This window comes from Pantherophis guttatus, chromosome 1, assembly GCF_059756535.1.
Source record: "Pantherophis guttatus breed Tessera chromosome 1, ASM5975653v1, whole genome shotgun sequence".
In the NCBI taxonomy this organism is placed as follows: Eukaryota; Metazoa; Chordata; class Lepidosauria; order Squamata; family Colubridae; genus Pantherophis; species Pantherophis guttatus.
The window spans coordinates 47,500,290-47,520,756 of record NC_142063.1 but is presented as its reverse complement, the minus strand read 5'-3'; the positions used below and the strand labels follow the sequence as shown (position 1 = coordinate 47,520,756).

General features: G+C 35.5%; 1 protein-coding gene across 2 annotated transcripts in view; it reads left to right on the top strand.

The window, feature by feature from the left end:
• TTC8 (tetratricopeptide repeat domain 8) overlaps nt 1-19,558 on the top strand; it is a 35,011-nt gene extending 15,453 nt beyond the window's left edge. For both annotated transcript variants that reach the window (XM_034418300.3, XM_087873070.1), the window contains exons 4-14: nt 447-606; nt 1,530-1,619; nt 3,119-3,163; nt 5,526-5,611; nt 6,936-7,023; nt 7,966-8,076; nt 11,861-12,000; nt 13,211-13,385; nt 14,746-14,868; nt 18,759-18,842; nt 19,316-19,558. In XM_034418300.3, the coding sequence (XP_034274191.1) occupies nt 447-606; nt 1,530-1,619; nt 3,119-3,163; nt 5,526-5,611; nt 6,936-7,023; nt 7,966-8,076; nt 11,861-12,000; nt 13,211-13,385; nt 14,746-14,868; nt 18,759-18,842; nt 19,316-19,432 (1,219 nt within the window). In that variant the 3' untranslated portion in view covers nt 19,433-19,558. The remainder of the gene's footprint in view (nt 1-446; nt 607-1,529; nt 1,620-3,118; nt 3,164-5,525; nt 5,612-6,935; nt 7,024-7,965; nt 8,077-11,860; nt 12,001-13,210; nt 13,386-14,745; nt 14,869-18,758; nt 18,843-19,315) is intronic.
• Nucleotides 19,559-20,467: the final 909 nt, after the last annotated feature.

The following is a 20,467-nucleotide window of genomic DNA, read 5'->3' as shown; positions in this document are numbered from 1 at the left end:
AATTTTGTTGTGGTCCTTAATGAGATTTGGTAAGCTATTCAAGGACTAGTACATATGCATTTTGTCAATATATTCAAAGCCCAACATGTTCTATAGCCAAATAAGTTTGGGAATACATTACAAGCAGTAAAAGTATGAACAAAAATAGCAATACAAAAAGAGGTATCACAATGTAAAAGATAACATAGATGATCTCCCTCAAAAAAATAAGAATTATGTAAGTGCCATTTAATGGGGTAGTGAGTAAATCCTATAGGGGTGTGTACTTAATAATGATTAATGTAACACATCATTTCATGCACAGGAAATCGAGTTAATGCACATGTACAGTATCTTTATTAATAGTTCCATATGGCAATCTCTACTCTTTTTGAATTTGCAAATAGCAATAAATGCTTCTGTTAATCATTTTATCATGATACTCTTCCATGTTTGAATCATTTCAGGCCAGTGACACAAACAGGGCGACCCCTGACGGGTTTTGTACGACCTAGCACACAGGCTGGGAGACCAGGTAGCATTGAACAAGCCTTAAAGACTCCAAGAACTGCTCACACTGCCCGTCCAATGACTAGTGCTTCAGGGAGATATGTCAGGCTTGGAACAGTAAGGATCCTCCTACGTTTGTTATCTTGGAAATTGGAACTACATGTATACAGCATAGCAAGGATTATTAGGTTGTCCCCCCCCCCATACTCTATTTTTTCTCCCTGCTATATTAATAATTTATTAAAACTAATAGCATCTTTCTGTTTGTTTACATGATCAGACTTTTGGAAAATATGTGTATTCCATATAATACTAATAGACTTCGCTTCTTATTGCTTAAATGTCAAATATTCAACAAAATACACAAACATCCATTTATGCATAGTAATGAGGAAAAATACAGTGTGGTATTATAGTTGTGTAAGCCCCACCGGGTTTAGCAAATGCTTTATATCCCACATCTTTTATTAATTAATAAATATGCTTTCATGGTTGCCTAGTATTGTTCAAGCAAAGTATAGTCTTTTTTTAGTGTTTTGTACCTGCTCTGCATGTTATAGATTACAAATGATATGTTCCATATTTTCCTGTGCTCTTTATTATTTCCATTTTATTGTCCTCATTATTATGTAGTAACTTTTCATTCCACCAAATGATCTTTGTTATTGGGTAGCTTAGACATGCTAACAATAGAAGAAAAATGTGAAGCAAGTAAAATATTTTTTTCAGAAAGGGAGATTCCTATTGATTACAGTTTACTGAGAACTGTCCAAGTTATATGACTCTGTATGGGCACTACAGAACCAATTTCCTGTTAAGCTCCATTGCCGCTGTTGCTACTGAGGAGCAGGTGAGAGTCTAGTTGACTCAACTGTAGGAGCAGTGGCACGAGCTGGGAATTGTGCAAGTGTTACATACAATTTATTCCCATGTATTATTTTGTATAGACACTATATTGATTTCTCATAATTGTATACTGTATTGCCAGTTATAATTCAAATACGATGTGTCATTTAGTTTGATGCTTTTTCCCACTACAGGCCTCCATGCTCACTAATCCTGATGGTCCTTTCATAAATATATCTAAACTGAATTTAAATAATTATGCTCAAAAACCAAAGTTGGCAAAGGTATGTGCTTGTTTAATGTACCAATCTTGATTTGTTTATTTTAAATCTTACCTGTTAATTAAAACAGGTGTTAATAGCTTTTACGTTTTTACTAATTTTTTTTTCAGGAGAGATGCCCAAATTCAGTATAGTGCAATTTCTCAGCCCAGAAAGTAAAAAGATGCATGCAGCCTGCACTAGCCTCTCAGGGCCTCCCCTATACCCCTGAGACACCCTGTACTTCTTACCTTACCTTGCTGCCACTCCACTCAGGAATGAAAATCCTCCCTGACAAAATCCAAACAGTATTTTCAGCCCCTGAGTGAGGAAGGAGAATTGAATGCAGCCTGCATCGGGCCTCTAAGGGCATCCCCTATACCCCTGGAACACCCTGTACTTCTTACTTTACCACCTTTTCATTCAGGGCTGAAAATGTTACTTTGATTTCAATTCCTTTTCATCTCCAGAGGCTGGGTTCGAGCTCCCTGCTGAAAGATTTCAGCTCCATGCCTGTTTAAAGGATTTCAGCTCTGTGCAAGAAGGCACAAAGGATTTCAGCTCAAACTGGAATGCTTCAGTAGAGACCTTCCTGCAAAAGGATTTCAGCTGTATGAAAGCAGGCATGAAGGATTTCAGTTCCATGAAATTAAGCATGGAGCCGAAATCCTTCTGCAGGGAGCCTCCTAAGATGAGAGTGTATTCTCTGGGCAGGTGGCAGCAGCTTGCATCCTTTCCTACCTGTTTCCCCATTGGTTTTCTGGAGAAGCTGGTAGAGAAGATTGTAAATGATGATCACATGATTATGGGGCATTTGGCAAGTTATTGTAAGTGCAAAGAGGTTGCTAAGTACCAGATTGCAATCGTGTGACTGCAAGATGGTGATGTGACCTTTGGCAATGACTGGATGTGCTTTACAGGGCGTAAAACACCCTTTCTTAGGCTGTTGTTCATTCGAACCACTGTACATTGAGGACTGTTTTTACAATGTGATCAGTTGTTCAAAGCAAAAGTTGATCTTCCAAGATAATTTTCAGAGTATCCAACTTTTCAGTAAAATAAAGTAACTCCCCCCACTTCCTTCTTTGATAAATACAATAACAGCAACACATAAAAGATATCCAGTTTCCCTGGCTTTCTCCCAGACTTTGGAATAGAATGATGTGTCAGCTTCTTATCAACTAATTGGTTGCTTGGTTTTGAGATTATATACTGTATTTTCCTTTGGAGTGCTTATATTTTGATTTTTGTATTTTTTTTCTTTTAATTGTAAACTGAGTAATTGGGAATTACGTGGTCTATAAATTGTAATTAATTAATTTCAGGTGTAAGATTAAGAATTCTTCCCTAACAAGGCAGTGAGATTACATTTTGGAAATGTGAATTCTTTATTGCATTCAATATTTTTACTAAATCTGCTTTTAATTTTAAATGAGCTAATAAAATACTTATTTCTAATTAAATGTAAGTAGATCTTATTTGCCACCAATTTGATGACCTATTTTACATTTGTTTTTTCATAGGCTTTGTTTGAATACATTTTTCATCATGAGGGTGATGTTAAGAATGTAAGTATACTTAATCTTAAAAGGTTAATGTTCTTTCTGTTTTTATTTTGAGTGTGAGATAAATACGTAAGAGTTGAAGAAAACAGATTTCTTATTTCTTTCATCCATGATAATGGTATTGCATTTTCATACTTCAAAAAATATACAATGTTTTGCTTTTGGTTGAGTTCAGTTTTTTTCATGTTAAATAATTTAAATTTAATTTGTTTTTCAAATGATTCTGGTTTCCCCCAAAAAATATCGTGGTCAGTTGAAATCAACACATGGTTTCTGAAATCAACTGGTTTCTGAAAACAGTTGCCATTTCTTGTTAAAGAAATATTGATTGATTGATTGATTGATTGATTGATTGATTGATTGATTTCCATCAAATCAGTGTCAGTTCTTAGCAAACATGTGGATAAGCTTTTCCATGATAATGTGCCCTTAATCTTCAGCTTCAAGAAATATATTGATGTCTAAAAGAGATTTTAAGGAAAACCATCTCTGTAAAGTATTAAAATAAAAGCAGGAACACCAAATGATTATTATTTCCAAACTGGAAATATATATATAAACAGCTCCCTGGATATAGAAATATATATATTTGTTTTGCTAAGGAAAACATGGTATGGATAAACTACATTGCAAAAATAAAAATAAAAATAGGATGATAGAAGCTGTATGAATGAACAAGGCTCTGAGATGAGGTTGTAATGTTCAACATCGAAGTTTTCATATTTTTCAGAAGTATCAAAATTGATACTTTTGCAATTAAGTAGTTCAGTTATGCAAGCAAACTATTCTAAAGAAATACCAGTCTATAATTCATGTTTTTCATTCCTAGTATAGATTTGTGGAAGGCTGGGTATCAGATTTAGGCAACAATGAGATGTTGATACATCACATACAATACTGTAAATATCCTCCCTCCCTTCATTGCAGTGTACTGGAGTTCTAGAATGGAAATTGAAAACCATTTGTATCTTGAAAAGCGTTCAAATTTACTGGGTTCAAGGGTAAATTAAGTCTGGCAAACTGTCTTTGCCTATAAATATGGTGAGAGACTTCCTTGTTCAAAGGAATTTATCTGAATTTTAATCAGTATTTAAATGACTTAAACTGTTGATCACAGAGAAGAATTAAAATTATTACACCGTTGTCCTATGAAGGAGTCAGTAGTGTGTTGCTTCATTGCTTTACTGAAGATGTCTTGTTTTTCTTTTCTTGACATTTGCCAAGAAATACAAGTGGCTTTCATCTGCAGTTGAGACAAGGCCTTAGCATAAATGTTTTTCTATATCTGCAGTTTGGGACTTGTTTTTTCTTGCTTCATGGATATGCAAAACAATGGATGATAGTTTACTCATGCAGAAAATAAGGGTTATATTGTCTGCACAGTACAACTTTATGTGTCCATATCATCTGCATATATGCTTCTGCTAATTCCCTCTTGTTTATTTTTTGTTGAAAATTAATTCTGCACTACTGACTTTTAATATAATTGTTGATAGGAATAATACTGGGAAGTAGCATTCATTCTTTACTTTCTGATTCTTAATCATCTAGAAATGATCTAATTGCTAAAATATCCAAATATGACATTGTATATTAATAGTATATTGATACCTGTTGTGATCAAATGCTGGTTAAGTCATTAAAAGTCACCTCCCAGCCTTATCAGTATCTAACGCACATAAACAATTAGATGTTAGTCCCTCCCTTCTTCCCCAATTGCTATCCAGGATTTTAATTCATGGTATCATTCAGGTTTCTTGATGCTTTTCTCAAAATGATTTATTGTATTAAAAAAGTGGCTCATTTATCTAAACTGTTGTAAGTTTGCTTTTCATTAAGGGCATGCCTTATTTATATAAATAGAGGCGGTTATAGTGAATTATGGATGCGATGTGTTCCTTAATGAAAAATTGGAGCATATGAGGGATTAGGGAAGTATTTATGCCTTTGCACAAAATGCTGAACATGAAATTAATTACACAAAATTTGTGTAAACCTTTTCAGTATTTAATTATGCATGTAATAAAATGGTTGGAGTGATCCAATTTAAGAGGAACCGAACCCTAACAAGAATTAATACTAAAAATGGAAAATATTAAATTATATAGGTGGTAGAGCAGTTTGAACAAGTTTTTAAATGCCTTTATCAAGAAAGCTGCCAAGTTTGAATAGGTTAAAATTATGCCAAAAGAAAAAAAATTATTTTGCCATTTCAACTCATGAGACAAATTACAAATGGAGAAAATCTAGCATATTTATCTGATTTAATCTTATAGGGTTTTTTTTAGAACCTGTTAAATATTCATTGTATATGTTTTTTTTTCTCCCATGTACAAGACATTTGTAAATTTGCTTACCTTTCAAGGCTTTAGATTTGGCAGCATATGCCACACAGTATGCCCAATTCAAGGACTGGTGGTGGAAAGTGCAAATTGGGAAGTGTTATTACAGGTAAACTAGGAACCAAATTTGTCTACTTTTTTATTTTCTCTAATTTTATGTCATATGTGAATTAGATAAATGTTCCCTCCACCGTTCATCTAAATAATTAATAAAAGTGTTGAAGAATACAGAATCCAAGAGTGAACCATGAGGTATTCACTTTATATTTCTTCACAGTTGGGTGAACAAACATTAATGAGCACTATTTGAATGGAATGTTCAAGGAAATTTATTTAATTATCACTCCATCCAGCCCATACTTTGCTAACTTGCTAATTAGACTGCCTTGGGGTACTTAAAGGTACCTTAAGTGATTTGCTGAAGGTGGACTATTCGGTAGTCCAGTAAATTCCCTCATTAAAAAAAAAAATGGGAAGAGTGTTTAGCACCTCAATTGTCTAGCACTTCACCCATTTCACAGGATTTCTGTATATATAAAGTTCAGTCAAACCATCAGCAAGTTTTTTCAATATGATGATGTAATTTGTCTAACCCTGGAATTTTAACTCATCCAAATATATCCGAATACAAATACATTCCTCAACTTACAATAGTTCATTTAGTGACCATTCAACGTTACAACAGCACTGAAAAAAGTGACCTATGACCTTTTTTCAGAGTTATGACATTTGCAGCTTCCCCATAATCATGAAATCAACATTCAGATACTTAGCACTGGTTTATATGACCGTTGCAGTGTCCCAGGGTCATGTGATCACTTTTTGCGACCTTCTGACAAAGAAAGTCAGTGGGGTAGCCTGATTCACTTAACAATCAGGTTAGTTAACTTATCAACCACAGTGATTCACTTGACAACTGTGACAAGAAAGGTTGTAAGATGGGGAGGGGGGAACCCATCTTAACAAATGGGTTAAGAAATTTTGAGCTCAATTGTCATACATCGAGGACTACTTTTGTATGTGTGTGTAATTATTTAATTAATATATATTAAATTATATACACATACACACATATACATATATATTTTAATCATTTGCAAGTTTTTATACTGCCCTTTCATTTTACTCTTCATAATTGTTTGATGTAACATATCTCCTTTTTAGAAAAAAAACTGAGCTAAAGTAGAAATTATATCATTTCTGCATTCTGCATTTTCTTCATTGAGTAGCTACTTTTATTTTATTTGGAACATAAAAAAGACATTTATCTCATTATGATATTTAGCCTTTCTAATTTCATTTTTACAAATCAAGTAAATTGTAGAATATATATTCTCATTTTTAGTGGCTTTATTGTATAATTGTTGTAAAATATAACCCATTTACTATTAGCTTGTTGGTTTTAACATACTTTTCATTATAAATTTGTCCAGGCTAGGATTATACCGTGAAGCAGAAACACAGTTTAAGTCAGCTCTCAGACAACAAGATATGGTAGATACAGTACTGTACTTGGCAAAAGTAAGTTGGCATTTACAATTAATAAAATTATTATTTTAGACAAATGGTTTGGAACTCTTGGATTATAATTTCTTAAATTTTTGCAAGCTCATTAAAATAATCAGTTTTTCAGTTACTAATGCTTTTTTAATATACTATAAGAAAGGATAATTTGGACGCTTTTTCTATTGCTGTTTGCACAACCAGGGTAAATCTAGTTTTAGAATGTCATTGCATTGCCTGTTCAGCTTTGAAGCTGGCTGCAATAGAAATGTTTCTGTGTGGTTTTGTGTATATGCATGTCAGGTATCTGAGCTCAGTCTCCTGAAGAAATTGCTTTTTAATACAATCATTTCCAAATTCTTGACCAATTTTTTAAAAAAACAGCTGATAATTACACCTTGTAATCTCTCATTACAAATGACTGTAGAATACAGTTAAAAGCCAATATACTATATATATTGGGGGATAGTACCTATCCTTATACTTAGTAACTAGCATTTTCCAGCTGGCATCAGCAGATGACTGTATTGCTGTCCTGTCACTCTTGAACGTTCACTGCCTGCCATGTCCTGCTAAAGGCCTAACAGAATCCTGGGGGGAGGAAATGTAACGGTGGTTTCATGAGCTGGAATGAATGAACTAGTTCTGCAGAGGGACACAAAACAGTTGCATTAAATATTTTAAAGGAGTAAAAAGAATGGTGGCATTTTTAAAACCATGTTGTTATAGTGTTGTGGCATTATCTGAATTTTGTCCTGGATCATATGTAGAGGCAGTGCCAAAATGTAGAGAATAGTTATCTAGCCTTAAGTGATAGATAGATAGATAGATAGATAGATAGATAGATAGATAGATAGATAGATAGATGATAGATATGATTCAGTTGGCAGCTTATTTCCATGGCTATAGTTATTGTAAAAATCTTAACATTGATGGAACTACATCCATGTATTTGCCCAGGTATATTCCCGCTTGGATCAGCCTTTGACAGCTTTGAATGTTTTCAAACAAGGTTTAGAACGATTTCCTGGAGAAGTTTCCCTCCTTTGCGGTATGGCCAGGATTCATGAGGTATGCAAATCAAAAATTTCTCCTGCATCAAGAGGATAATTGATGAGTATGCCCTCAAACAGTTTTTTGCTTTAACTTCCAGTACCTAGATGTGCAAATAAGTTAATGCTAAGGAGTCAGAATGGGGAAACAACTTTAAGATTAGGCTTGTGGCTTCTTTGTCCTAAAATGTAAGAATAGGAGAGCTGACCTATTCTCTAGCTTTAGCAACGCCTCCTCTAGTATTTCTAAAACTGTTGCAATAGCTTTAGGTATAATATCAAGGACTGAAATTTGGTATCTTTTAGTTTATCACTGAGTTACAGCTCTTCTAGTTTCCACTGAAGTAATTGCTTATAGTTCAGTTTCAGAGAAACATCCCTGCTTGGACAAAGGAGTCATTACCAGATCTTTTTGTAGTATTCATTGTTTCAAACAATGAAGACATGTAGAACTTAATGAACTACCGGTAGTTGATTTTGATTTGCAGCTTGCTAATGATTTCATGGGTATTGGGTGAGTGGAGAGCCACATGTACATTAGTAAGAATTATTGCACAGTACAATTATTTCAAAGATTACAAAATGCTTAAGAGAATTCTTCTGTGTGGGACATGAGATGTTGGATTGACACCAGGGGGATTTGGATTCTAGTCTGTCCTCAGCCATTGAAACTCCCTGGATTAGTTTCTTTCTTAGCCCAAACTACTGCACAGGGCTATTGTTGTGGGGCAAAATAGGAGGGGGAAGTACTGTAAAAAGGCAAGGTTTAAATATAACAAATAAATACATAAATTTTATTTTTTAGAAAAGACTTGTTCTTTCAAAACTTGTTGAAATGAAGAGTCATTTTTAAAGATGATAAATAGCATAAGCAAATCATATTTAAGTTTAAAACTGTTTATTACTGCAGCTAGAGTTATAATGGAAATTTAGAAAGCCTTGAATGTTTTTCAGTTAAAAGTTTTTTAATCCAGAAAAGTTTGCCTTCCCACATATATATGAATGTCAATATTTTCTCCTTGTTAGAGCCCCCAGACTTTGGGACTGGGAAGCATTTAGATTTTCCAGAGAATATTATGACCGTGCTTATAATATGAATGTTGGGAGGGAGCACATCCATTCACAAATGGCATGGTCAGTCACAAAATGTCTGTTCCTAATAGACTAAAAGAAATGTAACTTCTCAAGAATTCTAATACAGTTGTAATCTAAACTCCCAAATCATGATAAAAAGCAAACTGGTAATGCTGACAGATGCGTGCATTGAAATACAGTACACTTTTGTGAAATTGGAAGTCTGCTCATGCTTTACCGTTGTCCTCTTTCCTAAACTAAGTGAGTTTAGGATTGTATCGTTAGAAATTAGAGGCCTGCTATGTGTTCTATTGTAGGAAATAAATCTTTCTAAAATCTTTTGGTAACAACTGCCAGAAAATTATATAAACAAGCAGAAAAGGCTGTTTCTTTGCTGAAGAAAATGGATGTTGTTCTATAGTACTATTTTATTTATTTATTTATTTATTTTATTTATTTATTTCATATATTTATATGCCGCCTTTCTCCCGAAGGACTCAGGGCGGCGAACACAAGTTAAAAAGCATGCAACAATAAAATCCCCTTAAAACCAAATAAGTAATAAATAATAAAATATTAAAACCCAGAATCATAGTCAGCCCATTTGTTTGAACAGCCAAGTCTTCAGGTCACGACGGAACGAGCGGAGATCAGGAGCCATACGGAGCTCGGTAGGTAACTCATTCCAGAGTGTGGGAGCGCACACAGAGAACGCCCTCCCCCTAGACGTCGACTGACGGCATTGGCTCGCTGATGGTACCCTGAGGAGAGCAACCCTATGTGAGCGAACAGGACGGTGGGAGGCAGGCAGGAGAAGGTCCTGCAAATATACCGGACCTAAATCATGAAGGGTCTTATAGGTGAGGACTAGCACCTTGAAGCGGATCTGGAGGATCACTGGTAACCAGTGTAGTTCGCATAGGAGAGATGTTATATGGGAGTAATGAGGGGCTCCCATTACAACCCGCGCAGCCGCGTTTTTGATCAGCTGGAGCCCCCGGGTGCACCTCAAGGGCAGCCCCTTGTAGAGGAAATTGCAGTAATCCAAGCGGAAGTAACCAGGGCATGAGTGACAATGCAAAGGTCATCTCGGTCTAGAAAAGGGCGCAACTGGCGCACCAGGCGATCCTGTGCAAAGGCCCCCCTAGTCACGGCTGTCAGGTGGTCTTCTAGGGACAACTGAGCATCCAGGAGGACACCCAAGTTGCGAGCCTTAACAACGGGGGCAAGTTTTTCCTCACCCATCAGAAGTGATAGGACCTCTGAAACCCGAGATGTCGGTATCCACAGCCACTCAGTCTTGGAGGGGTTGAGTTTGAGTCTGTTCCTACCCATCCAGGCCTGCACCGCCTCCAGGCAACAGGACATCACAGAAAGGGCATCTCTGGGGTGGTCTGGGGTGGAGATGTATAGCTATGTATATCATCAGCATATCGATGAGATATCACCCCAAAGCCACGAATGATCTCACCCAATGGCTTCATATAGATATTAAAGAGCAAGGGGGAAAGAACCGACCCCTGAGGAACCCCACAAGTTAGGGGCCTCGGGGTGGACCTCTGCCCCCTGCCCATACAAACTGCAAGCGACCTGAGAGGTAGGAGGAGAACCATTGCAAGACAGTGCCTCCCATCCCCAATCCCACAAGTCGTTGCAGTAGGATACCATGGTCTATGGTATCAAAAGCCTCTGAGAGGTCAAGTAGAACTAGAATGGAGGAACAACCTCCATCTCGAGCCCTCCAGAGATCATTCACCAGAGCTTTTACCCAACAGCAGTCCATAAACAGAAGTAGGAAATAACCAATTAAATAACTATTAACCAAATTACTTACTTTGAGTAAACTAGAAAAAATGGTGAACATATAAAATAAAAATGTATAATTATATATGATTAAGGGACATGATTTACTATTAGGTTGGTACGCTTTCCTATGGTATGGGAAACAAAGGATACATGGATATTTCCAGAGACATGAAAGAAATGGTTTGTTATTAGTGTGGGAGAGAGTGAAAGAAAAACATTATTTGAACATACCAATGTGGATTTCAACAATAGAAGCTTTGACATATCGAAATATTGTAAATATGGGGAATATTGTTAGATACAAGGATATTTTAACAGAACAGGGAGAACTGAAACAAAAGCAAGAATTAGAAAAACAAGGGATTGAGATAGAGTGGTATACAAGATTGCAAATGCAATCAAGATTTGAAGCAGACCATAGACAGTATGGTTTTAATTTGGGGAAATCAGAATTGGATGAGATTCTGACAGGAACAGATGAAAAAATGATTAAGAAATTATATAATTATTTATTGTGAATTGAATTAGAAGATGAAGAAGTAAAAGAAACAATGATAGCATGGGCAAATTTTTTTGGTTATACTATTGAATTGGAGAAATGGCAACAATTATGAGGGAGAAATTGTAAATTAACAATGGCAACAGCATATAAAGAAAACTTGTATAAGATGTTTTATAGATGGCATATGCCACCAGAAAGATTAGCTAAAATGTTCGAAGATAAATGTTGGAAATGTCATCAACTGCCGGGATCATATTACATGTAAAGAAGCAAAGAATTATTGGGTTAAAATACAGATACGGTTAGAGGAAATACCCTAATTACTTTTGAAGGATGTTTAAGGAATACAAAACTCTTTTTGTTTTTATTAATCATGTGTAATTTAAAATACTTTTATCTCTTTATCTTTATCTGTTTATAGGAAATGAACAACATTTCTACGGCTGCAGAATTCTATAAAGATGTCTTAAAACAAGATAATACCCACGTGGAAGCCATTTCATGCATTGCAAGTAATCATTTTTACTCTGACCAGCCAGAGATAGCTTTACGTTTTTATAGGTAAGAAGATAGTAAATATATATAGTTTTTGAAATAGTGAAATAGAGTAAAAATAAAAAACAAAATGGATGGGTATGTGAAAAATATCTTAAATTGTATACTAACTCAGTGGATTGTCTGTCAAACTTAAAAATTATAGCTCTGATAGGAATCTAGAAAGAAACTACAGCTTAATTTTTGTACTAAGACATCCATAATAGGTGTTTGTAGAAACAAAATTCACACAAAAATAGTTTGTCATTAAACCGGCTGTCTGCAAAGGCTCCTGAACTGGGGCTGAAAGGCGAAAGCGGAAGCAATATGCTCCGTCCCATATTTGGGTAGACCAGGTTGCCCTGATAGACCTGTGTCACCGGAAAAAACATTGTTTGCAGAAATACTTAAAATACAGAAGGGAATCTTGAATTGCTTCTACATATCTACTAGTTCTGTTCCACAGTCTCAAGTCTAAAACAGATTCAAGGTCTCCATTATTTCCACCAGTGTTGATAACCCTGGGAACACATGAACTGATTTGTGGTCTGTCCTATAGAGTCTCACTATGATTTGTAATTTGTGATATTAAATGAGATGGGGGAAATTGCCATGCCATGAAATATATTGTATAGAATTCCCTTTTTCGGTTATCTAAAGGCAGCCTTCTTGAGCTCAGATGCTAAGAAAGGTAGATCTTGAGAGTATTTTATTGAAAGACTACAAGGAATGCTAGATTGTAGATGTCTGCAGAGCAGTCTAAGAAATGAATGCCAGATAGATCAAGTAACAGCTATAGTAACAGAATCTTGCAAATCTGAATGCACTTACCCACCTCCCTCACTTTATAATAGTATGAACTAAAGATTGGCCTGACACATTTACTCAAACTAGTTTCTTGGAATGGGCTCAAGCCATGCTTGTTTATCGTTGCCTTGGTAGCAGCTCTTCCTCCTGTCTTTCAAGGCCATTCTTTACTCCCACTACAGTAGGCTGGACTGGAAAATCAAAACTACCCTTGAGTAGGCAGGACTGTACTGTTCCAATAAAACTTCTTAATGAAGTCAGCAGGAATCAAGCTTCTGAATGAGGAGAACTGACGTGTGTGTGTGTGTGTGTGTGTGTGTGTGTGTGTGTGTGTGTGTGTGTGTATAGAATTCGCATGAGCACAAGAAACTTTCAAGAAGCATGCTCCAAAAAATACAAATTGATTTATTTACTTTTTATATTGAACTAGGCGACTCCTGCAGATGGGCATTTATAATAGCCAACTCTTTAACAATCTAGGCCTCTGCTGTTTCTATGCCCAGCAATATGACATGGTTCTCAGTTCATTTGAACGTGCACTATCTCTAGCAGAAAGCGAGGAACAAGCTGCAGATGTGTGGTACAACTTGGGACATGTAGCTGTGGTAAGAGTAATGCTTGTTAAGAATACTTTGATAAAATATTTATGCAGAAATGATTAGATTATAGCCTAGAAAGCATTAGTAACCTAAAACCTACTTATCAACTATCAGAAAGATGCAAGAAGAAATGTTTTTGCATGCTGTATATAACAATACATTTTTTCCTCTTGAAGAAGATAAAAACAGTCTCAATGGAGGATTCTTATACAGTATGTTGCTGTAAAGTAGCCTGCCTGAAGATTTTCCAAACAAAGATTTTCACAGCATGTACATTTCAAGGGTAAGACTTCTCATGGAGAAGCCTTTGAGAAGAAGTCTTGGTTCAGTTAAATCTGAGATAAAGTGACTTCTGAAAACTTCCTTGTAAAAATATATCTCATTTCTGTGTATTGATAATTGAAGTGAAAGATTGAAAAATGAAAGTATGCTAACTGCTAACATAAGGATTTTAATACTGATCTAATAAAATTCTTATTATAATTTGCTGAATTCACTTTACTAATTAAAAAATTAGTAAAGTTTTGAAGATATTTCTCAGGGATGAGTAACCTGCAGTTTTAGTGACTTTTTATTGCAGCCCCCCAAACATTCCAAGAGGGCAAAAAATGTTGGCCTTGCTCAAAGACATCCTGCAACCATCCAAGAGGCATGATGACAGTATCACAAAAGGGAAGGAAATATGTGGATTACAAATGATATAAATAAACAAAATGCAGCCCCAACCAAAGGAAATATATGTTCATTCCAGACTTACAGGAATTAGAATAGGATATTTCTTTGCATGACTAGTTCTAATTTCCCAAGTTAAATGCATGTTCACATCCTATAGCTATAAATGAATTCTGGCAGAAAGTGGTTGATCATTTGGTAATTTTGTCAAATACCTTCCATTTAAACTGAAATAATGCATGATATTGCCTCCTTCCTTATGCTTTCAAGAAAGTTAATACAAGTTGTACTGAATCCAGTAAAAATTCCAGATAGTACAACACTGTTTTCTACAATGATAAAATTAGGAATCATTTCTTTTGTAAAATGGGCAGCAATATAAATTTGAAAAATAAATAAAAATGGAAGAATTTAATTCCCACTTTTTGTTACATAAAAGGTTTGAATGGAAGCCCTAATTCTAAGTATTGTTTTAAAAACCCCATGTGGTCACAAAACTTGCCAAAATTACATTCCCATTGTATGGAACATCTTTACACTCTCTTGATACTCCCAGTTCAATCCTTTCAGGACTAAGAGGAAGCAAGAGTGACACATACAACCATATCTCCTTTCCAGATTTATAATATCTGAATAGGGAAAAATTACCTGGTATATAGAAACTATGGACATATTCTGTGTTTTGACTTCTCAGGGAATCGGTGATAGAAATTTGGCTCATCAATGTTTCAAATTGACTTTGGCTAACAACAATGACCATGCAGAATCCTATAATAACTTGGCTGTGTTGGAAATGCAAAAAGGTCACATTGAGCAGGTTAGTATCAAATTTAAACGAAGGTGGGTCTTTAAGTTTCTATAGCTAATGTATTTTAGGAATAATGTTCTTTGAGGTGAATGAGAACCATAGTAATGAAGTCTCATAGGCTGCATCAATGGTAGGAAAAGCAACTGTGCAAAGGCCTTTAATCAATCCACAGTGAGGTCGGAGATTTGTTTAAACTTGATACGTACAAAACGTAGTGTTGCAGCAGCAGAATATTCCACAGAATTAATTACATGTTTCAGTTCTGCCTGTAGGCTGTACCAATACAGCCTTAATGGGTGTTTTCAGATCTCTATCCTTTGAATCAAAAATATTTTCTGATTCTGTGATCAGTCTGGCATATGGACTGTTTTGGCTGAAATACCACAAATTTTTTGCAATTTGGAAGATTAAATTCTGGAAAACCAGAATGGCCAACATAATATGGAGAAGAAAGAAATTTAAGCTATCCTTATTGAGTCAATTATGTTACAAACACTGTAACTTGGTAAAAAATATGGTAGCTGTAAAGCCCCACTGAATCAGTCCTCCAAGAAAAAGAGTTGCATATAGAGTGCATTGTAAAGTAAACCCACTGTCAGAGTCCTGGAGGACATGAAACTTGTATTTGTAACACTGGGTGCCATGCCCAAGCCGAAAACAGTGTTGAAAAATGAAATCTATGTAATTGTTTTTATATATGAATTTCTCTGAATACTTTTAACCAGTATAGAATTTAAGATTTGCTCTTTGGATAACTATGAACAAATTAATTGCAGTGCTTCTTAACTTGGCAACTTTAAAATGTGTGGATATAAATTCTCAGAATTCCAAGCTAGCATGCATTAGTTTAGCAGATGAACCATAGCATACATTAAGTTTCAAAAACATACTTTAATTAAAACTCTATTCATAATTATCAAACTTCTTTCAGACCTACTGCTTCAGTATTCTAGCAGTTACCATGGAAATTATCAAATATACATCTGCACAATCCTTTGCTGTAATAAATAAAGATCATATACAGTGATGTCTAAGTAGCACTGTAGTATGTATGTATATATATGTATAGCATCTTTTCTTTTAAATATTTTCTTTCAGTTTGCTTCCTGTTTTTTTGCAGTAAGTTGTAGACTGTCATTTACAGCTTAGTTTGCAGTTGAGCAGACATGTACATTTCTGTTATTGAATATTGCATATCCAAGTTGATGGTGGGCACACAGTTCAAATTTCATATAATTCATAACCATGCAGTTGGACCAAGTGCACAGACCATCTTTCAATTTGGAGATTAGAAGAAATTTCCACCTTTAATCTAAACCATTGGTTGTATTCAATAATTTTATACAGAGAAGTTAGTGTTGAGGTAATTGATAATAAACTGTATCTTTCAGAATAACATATTTAATTTCAGTCATAGCACTAAATCAGAGCTAGACAAATGGTTATTTCCAAACAACATATAGCATGGAGGAGGGACCCTTGGTGCATGTAGTGCCCCAGGCTCGGGAACTCAGCCAGGTCTTTAAAGTTTTACCAAAGGCTAACAAAGTTGGGGCCATTCTAATCTCCAAAGGGAAGATGTTCCATAGAAGGGCTGCCTCAGGAAAAAAAACTTGTCTTCTAGTTCCCATCAGCCGACATTCTTTGGCTGACGCATCTGCAACATGCCCATCCAGTTTGATCTAATTGGATGGGTAGAGACTCTTGGAAAAAGGTGATTCCCTCAGGTACCCTGGCCCCCATATAGGGCTTTATAGGTAATCACCAGCACCTTGAATTGCATAAAGCATTTGTCACAAGAATAGAGCTGTGGGGTAGACACTCACAAGAATCGCTTTGTAATAGGTACATGCACCTTTCCCAGCACAGGATTTTGCTAAAAAAATTATTGGTTTCAGAGTATGTTCTACTGCTTAAGTGTGAATATAAATAATTTTGCATAATTGTATGTTGTTAACTATTTGTAAACTGCCTAGAATCACCTAGGAAGAGTCAAGTGATATATACATTTTAATAATAATAATAACAACAAGAACAACCATAACAAGAACAAGAACAATTCCCTGTATCTGAAAAGTCATGAGAACACAAAGTGGAAAAAGTTGCTGAAAATGAGAAGGTGAAGATCTTGTGGGACTTTCGAATACAGATGAATCGTCATTTAGAACACAACAAGCCAGATATCACAGTTGTCGAAATCCGAAGCATACAATTTATTGATATCGCTGTACCAGGAGACACTGAAGTCGAAGAAAAAGAACTAGAAAAAATAACAAAATACCATGACCTGGCCATCGAAACTACGTGATTATGGATGAAACATGTGACAGTGATACACATTGTCATTGGGGCACTTGGCACCATGTCCAAGAATTTTACAAAATACATCAAGAAATTACAGCTTCCTTCAATAATACCAGCGGAACTGCAAAAAACTGCACTACTCAAAACATCATACATTTTAAGAAGATACTTGGTCGATACCTAGGATGCTGGCAGCAACCCGTATCAACTATCAGTGTCAGTAAATAATATTTATGATACATCTTTAAATGTTCAATTGACGTGAGTTTCATGTTTAATGAAAATAATAATAATAATAATAATAATAATAATAATAATAATAATAATAATAATAATAACTGGGACTTGCAAATTGAAGTTGAGCGGCTGTGGAAAAAGAAATCGTGTGTTGTCCCGATTGTAATTGGAGCCCTTGGAGCAGTACCCAAAGGGCTACCCCACTATTTAGAAATTCTAAATTTGCCGGACTTGAACATTTTGACTCTACAAAAAACCACCTTACTCGGAACAGCTTACATCCTCCGACGATACCTTAACAGTTCCTAGGTCCTTGGTTAGGACTCGAGCTGCTGAGCTATTAACCAGCCTCAAAGGCTGTGAATCTCACTAAAGATTAAATAATAATAATAATAATAATAATAATAATAATAATAATAATAATAATAATAATATCACAGACTTAACAATTGTGAATAAGAAAGACCAAGAAATATCACTTGCCTGCAAGGAAGAACTGATGGGGCCACAAAATAGACAAAGTAATAGAAAATGAAGAAGCCAGCACCTGGGACTTTAGAATTCAAACAGACAAGCATCTGCCATACAGCTCCCCAAATTTAACAAGTAAGAAAGCAAAAATCTGTATAATATACATTGCAATACTTGGAGACAGCAGAATAGAAGAACTTGAGGAAATCACAAAATATAAAGATCTGCAAATGGAAGTAGAACTGTGGCAAAAGAAAGCAAAGATATAGTATGAATAATGAGAGGTGCCTTGGTTCCCCGAACATCTGGAACATACTTCAACACCATTGGCATTGACAAAATCACCATCAGTCAATTGCAAAAGGCAGCTTTATTTGGAACACCTTACATCATGTGAGGATATCTTCTGATGTTATTAAAACAAAACATCTGCCTATGCCAGGATTTTGGGGAGATGGATAGGTGAACAAAAATGCAAATCCAGTCTAAAATATATGGCTGACTGTGCAGTTAATAATACATAATGTGTAGGAGATATTAAAAGTTAATTAAAATAAGTTTCTGCTTGAGGAAGTGATCTTGGTTTAACTAACAAGCCTGAGTTTGACTTGCAGAAGGGCCCATATTCACAAGGATACATTGTCTTCTCTATGTAAGACAAAAGAGTGTGAGGGGAGGACACAAAGTTCAGTTCAATTAAATTAAAAAAACCTGATAATTTGAGTGTTTATTATTCTATAGTGTGTTGTATGTAAAGTTAAATAGACCAGTGATCTGACTTAGTCTAAGAAAAGTTATTACATTAGAATAACATGGGACAAACCAAGATGGAAAGGGAGTGTAGAGTACCTTGACCTGTACAAATACGAACACTGTTTCTGTTTTAGGCAAGAGTGTTTCTGCAGACGGCTTCATCAATAGCACCTCATATGTATGAGCCACATTTCAATTTTGCTGTCTTGTCTGAAAAGGTATTGTCATCACCCTTTTTTTTCATATGTTTATTAGTTTGTATATCTTAAGTATTTTTGTCCCGAAATTTGCCTGGGAATAAATTAAATCAGTTTACAAATGAAAGACAAATCTGATGTACCTAGAAGATTTGACAAAAAGAAAAATAGGTTGGAAAGGAGAATGAAAAGCAATAAATTCACAAACTGAATTTTTACTACAGAAGTCTTATATAATTTGCTCATCTGAAGTATTTGTTCCAGTCTTATCCTAGCAGTCCATGCATCTGTACTGTGTTCAAAGACAGCCCCATGCAGAGTGCCTTAGAGTTCAAAATGAATAGGACATGAACTTTTTGAAGCTAAATTAGGGTTGTGTCTTTTACTATATATGTTAGAATATAAATATTTTAAAAGTGAATCATTAGATGAAATCTTAACATATAAGGCTGTTAGTAGCATTTCTGTCATTTGGTATATTTGCTTTTCTGCAGGTTGGAGATCTCCAAAGAAGCTATATAGAAGCTCAGAAGTCCAAAGAAATTTTTCCAGAGCATGTGGACTCTCAGCAACTTATTAATCAGTTAAAACAGCACTTTGCCAGACTTTGATGTACTGCCAACCAAAGAAAATAATCATTTTTCTTCAAAATTGCAAACTTAAACAAAATTACAAAGAATTCTCAGAATATTTTTACATTTATATGCTTATTTATATTAAATTTTATTTAAACTGGGTGCAAGCTGAAGATTGTTACTCTCTCAGATGGTTAAAAGCTGCTTTAGTAGAATCTTATCTTTTTTAAAAAAAAAAAACCCTGACTAGTAGCAGCATTCATTTTAGGTATGTTAAGTGAAGCAAGGCAAATTTTAGTTTACCTCATAATGAGTAATGGAAATATTTCCATACAGGAAACTGCTTAAAAATGTACCCTTGTTGTTTAATTCCCTTTTCAAGGAAGCTTGAATTTACTGCTTACTTGTAGTGGTTTTATCTTGTTACAGTAAGCGAAAATGAAAAATTGTTTAACTTTTTGTCGCACCAGAGCAGGTTTAGACTGTAACTTTTATTTAGGAAGATCACAGCTTAATTATGTGAAAACGGACGTTGTCTTACCTGAACGTCCCTTTTCTGGGCGCTGCGACTACAATCCATGGATGGGTTCTTTCCTCATGTGTTGACAGACTGAGTGTAAATTCTTTTTTTTCTTCTTTCTTCGCTTGACCATGCCTCCTTTGCTCCCAACCCTTCAGTCTTTTGCCACAAAGGCACAGTCAATCAATAGTCTATAACCAAAAAGGTGGAAAAAAACAGAAACCAAGGCCACCCCAGAAACCCGGAGCAGGAAGCCGAAAGGGAGGGTATGGATTGTAGTCACAGCGCCCAGAAAAGGGACGTTCAGGTAAGACAACGTCCGTTTTCCAGTGCGCTGCTCCTACTATCCATGGATGGGATATACCCAAGCTCAAGACTCCTGGGCGGGAGGCTGACTGCTCCCGGGGTCCGTGGCAGAATGCACACTTTGTAATACCTCCGACCAAACAACACCTCAGCCGAGGCATAGCTGTCAATTTTGTAGTGACGTATAAAAGGAGAAATGGATGACCAAGTGGCCGCCCGACAAATGTCAGTGACGGAAGCCTGGG